Source organism: Monodelphis domestica, chromosome 5, assembly GCF_027887165.1.
Source record: "Monodelphis domestica isolate mMonDom1 chromosome 5, mMonDom1.pri, whole genome shotgun sequence".
Classification (NCBI taxonomy): Eukaryota; Metazoa; Chordata; class Mammalia; order Didelphimorphia; family Didelphidae; genus Monodelphis; species Monodelphis domestica.
Window position 1 is genome coordinate 305,136,741 of NC_077231.1, and position 6,993 is coordinate 305,143,733.

The window sequence follows — 6,993 nt, forward strand, 5'->3', positions numbered from 1 at the left end:
AGCAAGAGACCGCCCCTAACCCCGAGAGAGGAGTGTCAAGGGGCCGGGGATGGGGGCGTCTTAGGGGAGCAAAAGAGGGAACCCCCAGGGAGATGAGGGCGGGGCGGTGGCTCCTCCCGGCGCTGGCTCCCCTCCCCCGCGGGTCTCCCTCTCCCTTCCCCCGCCCTCCCCGCCTCCGTTCAGCCGGGGCCTCCGGTACCGCCGCCCCCGCCACGGGGTCTTGTTACCAGAGGTTCTGTCCATCGTCTTCCTCGGCCTTGTCGCCGTTACCCGTGCAGGTGGCTGGAGCGAAGCCGTTGGCGGCGGTCAGAGCCGGCGGCGAGGAGCTGAAGGAGCCGGCTCGCCCCACGGCCGCCATTTTGGTCGGGATTCTCTCGGCTCCCGCGAAGCTGAAAGAGGGAGGCCCGGGCGGCGGCGGCGGCGGGACCCGGATGTGAGGCGAGATCCCGGCGCCGGGCGAGCGGGAGGGGCGGGACCTGCGTCGGGGGCGGAGTCAGAGGCGGAGCATAGGGCCTCCCTTGCGGCGGAGCTGCCCCGGGAACAGCCCGCGATGACGTCACTTGGCGGGTTGACTTGACCTGGCTCCACCCCCTGATCCGCCGTCTCCTCCCTCTGAGGCAGCCGTGGGAATGGAGAGAATAAGCTAGTGGGGTCTGGCAGCTAGCAACTCGCTAGCCTCCCGCCCCGTTTCTTCTCCGTCTTCGGGCAAGTGCTGCCCCTCCTGAGCCTCAGTTTCTTCGTCTGGAAATGGGAGAGGGAGGAAATTGGACGCGGTGATCTTTCCAGTCCCGGAGTCACCGGATCCTGGTCACACCTGTGCTCCGGGGGGACCCTGGGGTTTACCGGCTGTGAGGGGCCGGCCCTTAGAGATTAAGACTCCTCCTCTCTTTCGCCGATGGGGAAACCGGCCCCGGAAGGGAAGAGGCTAGAATGTCGGAACCTGTAGGAGCCTTAGTGAGCCTCAGTCTCCTCATCTGTGAAGTCAGGATGGATAGACGCGAATCCCGTCGTTTTACAGATGACAATCAGGCCGGGGGAGCTGAAAGTCCAGAGAATCATGGCATCTCGGAGATCGAAGGAACCTTGGAGATCATGACCCCAATCCCCTCCTTTTTTACATGGGGAAACTGAGGCCCAGAGGGTAGATGTGTCATGTTCGGAGCCTGACTCCCGCCCTCTTGTGAGAACTCGGAACCCATAGCCACAGACAGATGGAGCGCAGTGTGTTCCTTTTCTGGCATACATGTCCTAACCACCCAAAACACCAGCCAGAAATGGGCCCCATCCCCATTCATCTGAGAAGGGAGGGCAGTATTGGTCCCTACCCCAGGCCATTTAGGGAGTGATAGTGACTGTTCAGACACTTCTATGCCTGGGCGTCCCTAAGCTAGAGTTGCTTTTTGTTCCTCCTTCTGTGCTATCTGACATTTCAAAGACCTAAACATTAACAGAGACACTTTTCCTCTCGTCTATTTCCAAGCTGCAGGATTATTATCACCCAACAATTATTACTAGTCAATTTCTCTCACCGGTAGCAGATTTCATTAAAACCTTCAAAGAAAGAACAGAAAGAAATGAAATCAATCCAGCCTTCTCCTCACAAACTGACTCTGTTTGCATTTTCCTCATATTCATTTGGAAGAGGATACCATATGGCACAACCTGTTTGCAGCCTGTTAAAATAACCTTTTAGCTGCTCTCAAAAACAAGCTTGAGAATAATGCCTAGTTTGAAGAAAATGCTTTCCCCTGAGAAAACTCAGGCTATTAGAAATCCAATGTGTGGATGGGTGGGAGCGAGGTGTTAAGGGAGCTGTACTGTTTTGCTGTGTTTCCTTTTCTTTCCTTCTTTAAAATTTATAATAAATAATTTTTATTAATAAATAAATGTATGGGTTGTCTTGACTATTTTCAGTGTCTTCTTACCTTGGGCAGAAATTGAAAACCAGGAGAGAGATTATTAAGCTTATTCCAATTTTTAGTTCCATTTTTAACATGGTTTCTAAACTCATCTCTTTTTAACCTTTGTTTTACTAAATGAGGTTTGTCTGTTAATATTTCACACACACACAGGTAATCCTCTTTTCATTTTCTCTTGCTCCATCAGGTTCTGTAAAAGGGAAAATAAAATGAAATGTGACTCATGAAATTGAAAAAGTGAGATTTCTAATTTCAGATCATTATGAAAAATATTTATATATATTTACAGCTTAAATGAATCTGATCTAAAGTCATCTCAATGACCCTATAGCCCAAATGAATCAAAGCACTCTATTTGTTCAAGAAAGATTCTTATGGGAAAGGCCTCTGGTTCAAGGTAATGAATTTTCACTATAGAAGGGAAGGCTCCAGGTCCATAGATATTTCTGCCTAGGTTTTTGCAGCATCCCATTAGGCAGAGTAACCATGTCAACTTTACCAAATACTTGAAAAGCTGGTTAATTGCTTAGGTGCAGAATGAGCACTTAATAAATGTTTGCTGATTGATATCAGAAATCAGAATCTATATTAAGTTTTATGATTATGATTAAGTTCTTTTTTAAATTCAAAGACTTTTTTAATACATCATTTTAGAAGGAAAATAATATCTTATTTCTTTTCCAGGATTCTGGTTAGATTCTAGTGTACAGGTTTCCATTGTCTTTGTTTTATATTTCAGTTAAAATTTAGGTATAAGTAAGATGGCAGGCCAGGCAAATCCCATAGTATCTGGAGAAGTCTGGGGTTTTTTGGAGTTGGAACTTTGGTGGGACATTAACATCTGGTTACATACTCTGTGGTATTATTAGGGCTAATATTAAGGTGATGTTTTTGAGGAGATTCCTGTTCAGATATAGGTCAGACTGGTCAGACTCTGAGATTCAGGGCATGACTTCTGGGTTCTTCCAGCTCCTCTTTACCTGTTTTCTTCTTCCATCAGAATATAAGTTCCCCCAGGACAGTCTTACTTTCTTGCATCTGTGTCCCCAGTGCTTAAGACAGTTCCTGGCACATAGTAAGAATTTAATAAAGGCTTGATCTGTCTATTATTTTTATTATGCAAAATAACTGATATTTATATAAGATGTTAAGGTTTGCAAAGCACTTTACCAACATAGAGAGAGCATCCAGCCTAGAATCAGGAAGGTGTGAGTTCAAATCTGACCTCAAAATTTATTAAATGGGGGATCCTAGCAAATCACTTAACCGCTGTTTGTCTCAGTTTCCTCATCTGTAAAATGGGGCTAATAATAATAGTGTCTGAATCCCAGAGTTGTGAGGAACAGATGAGATATAATCATTATAAAGCACTGAGCACAATCTCTGGCACATATGAGGCAACATATAAGTGTTAGTTATCATCACCCTCATGCTCCAGTAAGCCTGGGAGATAGGTGCTCTGATTCCCATTTTACACATGAGGAAAATGAAGCTTAGATATGGTATTTCCCTCTGTTGGTTATTTTTGTTTTGATGCTATGTATAGTTTGTTTGCATATAGTTGTCTGCATATTTTCTCCTCCATTAGACTGGAGAACTCTTCAAGAGTAAGGATTCTCTTTCATGTTTTATATATCCCCAGCATGTAGCACAGTGCCTGGCACATTGTTGTTAAATCCTGTCCAATTCTTCATTACCCAACTGGAGATTGTCTTGGCAAAGATACTAGAATGATTGGCCATTTCTTCCTCCAACTCATTTTACAGATGAGGAAACTGAGGCCAACAGGGTTAAGGGACTTGCCCAGGATTACACAACTAGAAAGTGTTTGAGACCACATTTGAACTCAGGTCTTCCTGACTCCAGGCCAGGAATTCTATCCACTATGCCACCTACCTGTCCCTATTAGGTACCTAATAATGCTTAATAAATGCTTATTTGCTAAGTGACTAGCCCATGGTCACATGGCTTATAAGTATAAAAAGCAGAAATTGAACTCAATGTCCAAGTCTAGCATTTGGGGTACCTTTGCTGCCCCAAATATAAGAGAGACACAAATTGCTGCTCTAGTATCCCTCAGCAAGTAGTTACCAACCACTATGGCTTTTAGAACTGTTTTCTTTAACATCAGACAAGCCTCTATCAATGCAAAGTAGATGTAATAATAGAAACACAAAACCGTTTTCCTTTTAAAGAATGATAGGGATGATTTATAGACATAAAGAGAGGAGAACTTTATGAGTTGATGCCACCAAGATCAGGGGCAGATTTTATCATAATCAGTAAACAAAATGTTCTTCCAGGAGCACTTAAGTCTTTTGCTTCTTACTGGAGGAATCAGGGCAGAGTTTCCTGAATTTGTTAAAGGAATGTAAATCACAATGCAATAAAACTCTAGGACAGTAACACCTATTCCTTCTGGAATCATCTAGGACAGTGGTGGTGAAACTTTTAGAGACCAAGTGCCCAAACTGCATCCTCATGCCACATGTGAGCTGTTTCCTTACCCCAGACAGGGGAGAGAGGAAGCACCCCCATTGGGCTTCTGGGCAGAGGAGTAGGTGATGTAAAAAAATGTCCTCAGGCATGGTGGATTGGGGGAAGGGAGCAGCCCCCTCTGGCACACTTGCTATATGTTTGCCAACACAGATCTAGGAACTAGGACTTCCAAAGAGCTGAACTTTCCAGATAATTGAAACTTGAAGCATTAAAATTTATTTTCTCCATTTTGGATAGAAAACTCTTTAAAATATATGATCACATTTCCCCACTTCTTTCAACAGGGCATGTGACATGTCATTTGATTTATTATTGACAAACTAGGATTATCATTTTGAAAGAAACTATTGTATGGGATTAGACTATGATGATGTCCTCAAGGACTATTGCCATGTGAGGCATCTGTTCTAAATGTCCCTCTGATTCCTGCTTTTCCTATCACCTCTTTCAGCATCAGGCTGTCAGCTGTCACTTCTTAATGTTGTAAATAGCACTTACCTTTAGTGACCCCTCGGCTCCCTTCTCAGTCTTGCTGCTTCTAATCATTTCTAGGCATGGGAGCAAGCTAAGAAGGTTTCAGTTATTCAATAGTCAATCATTCAGTGTCTCCAGTGGCTTAAAGAATGGCAACATCTCAGTGAATAGAATGATGGGTTTGGCATTAGAAAGACACTATGGGACCCTGGGGAGGTCATTTTTACCCCTCTGAGACTCAGGTTCTTCATCTGTAAAATGGGAATAATAATTATTCTTGTGGTACCATCTCACAGGCTAATTAAGAAAATCAAAAGAGCTAATAGCTAGAAAAGGCTCAGTGGTAGTATCTGTTATTATAGCAAAGAGACAGAAGAGAGATCACAAGAGGCACAGAACAAATAAATTGTTAGCAGTTATTGTTTGTTAACATTTGTCTCTTATCAAACTGCAAATAGCTGGAGTTTAAGGTTCTCTTTGGTACTTTATAGTGCTCTCTTACTGCATTAGATTCATGGAAGTGATTAAGTTTATAATATAGAATTTGTCAGCTCAAGGCCACTTTTCTTTTCTCTTACTTCTGGGTTTGGGGCCATGTTGTGGCTAGTTGAGATTGCCAAATGACTGATGTTCTGTTTTCTATGACATTCTCTGGTTATCATCTTCCTTCCTTTGCTATCTGAGTCCCAGCCAGGGCAGAGTTCTAACTGGAGCAAATGCTCTCTGGAGCAAACCAAAATGAATAACAATCCAGGAGAAAGGCTTGAACTCAAAGGACCTGGGTTCCACATCTACCTCTGTCGCTTCCTGCCTGTGGGACTCTAGGCCTCAGTTTCCCCAAGAGTAAAATGTAGGTATTGGACTAGATATCTTCTGATATACCTTCCAGTCCCAAGTCTGATCCTATGCTGGGACTTCTGTGGATGTCATCCCTGGGATGTACGGTACCGCTGTCCCATAAAGGATCCCTTCCTTGGCCAAGAAAACAATTGGGGATAAAGTTCCATGAAGGGCTGTCTTTGGACCACTAAAGGAAGCCTCTGCCCTCCCTCTTCCACTTTGGGGTCTGGACTGCCTCCCAGAGTCTGGGATCTAAAGGGAAGTAACCAGTCCTGGGGCTGCTTCCTCTTATACTGCACTCTCTGCCAGCCCCAAGTTCTACTATGCTCTCCTGGGCTGAGTCACATTTGGTGGAAAGTTGGTAGGCACAGTGCCACAGTGCTGCCCTCTGACTCACCACCAAAGAGAAATGATAGAGAGACAACAACAATGGAGAAACCAATAGGAACCATGAATATTCTTCTTCTGCTTGGTCTCACGGGTTCTGTTGGTGGGAGGAACATCAGCTGTGGAAATTCTCTCCTTTAGTTCTTTCCAGTGGATGAGCAATCTATTTTGTAGTCTTGTCTAGGGCACGGAGTGGTGATGTGCTTGCTCATAGTCACACAATCAGTTAGTGCCAGAGATAGGACTTGAATTCAAGACTCCCTGACATCAAGGCTATGCAGGGGGACATGCTTGTAATTTTTGTGGTGTTGCCAGCAGGTAGCTGTGACTCCTGATTGGTTAAGAGAATACTGAGTGTTACGCTGTCCACTTGCTAGAAAGGACTTCACTGAGTGGCTCCAGAGACACTCGTGGAGGGGATCTATGTGAAGTTAGGACCTGTCAGAAAGCAATCAAGAGACATTCTGGGAGTAGCAGACCAGACTACTTGGAGCTGCAGACTTGTTTGGGAAGTAGGTACTACATTTCTTGACCTCCAGGGCTTGAAACTCAACAGACTGTGGAGAGTGAGACTCACCTGGGTGAGATTATTCTCTCCCCATGGGTCTCCTCCCAAGAGTCTCTCTGCAACTACTAAAAAAAGTCTTGTACCCTAGAGAAGGAGTGTCATGCTCAGGACCCTCTCAGCCATTCAGGAGTCACCTCTTTCTCTGGGTACACAGCAGGTAGTTCAGGGCTGTCTTTCATGGTCAAAGTGAAGGGAAGCTGTACTGCAAAATCTTAGTTCTTTTTTTTTTTAAACACTTACCTTCCATTTTATAACTGATACTAAGTATAGGTTCCAAGGTAGAGGAGTGGTAAGGGCTAGGCAATG

At 44.6% G+C, this 6,993-nt stretch overlaps 1 protein-coding gene across 2 annotated transcripts in view; it reads right to left on the reverse strand.

Annotated features, from left to right (window-relative positions):
- DYNC1LI1 (dynein cytoplasmic 1 light intermediate chain 1) overlaps positions 1 to 1,877 on the reverse strand; it is a 47,294-nt gene extending 45,417 nt beyond the window's left edge. The window contains exon 1 of one of the 2 annotated variants that reach the window (XR_008912503.1): positions 228 to 542. Coding sequence is in view for 1 of the 2 variants with exons in the window: in XM_001370079.4 (XP_001370116.1) it covers positions 228 to 358 (131 nt within the window). In the remaining variant the exon portion in view is untranslated. Of the gene's footprint in view, positions 1 to 227 lie in introns of both variants that reach the window. The other variant, XM_001370079.4, reaches the window with a different exon arrangement.
- Positions 1,878 to 6,993: the final 5,116 nt, after the last annotated feature.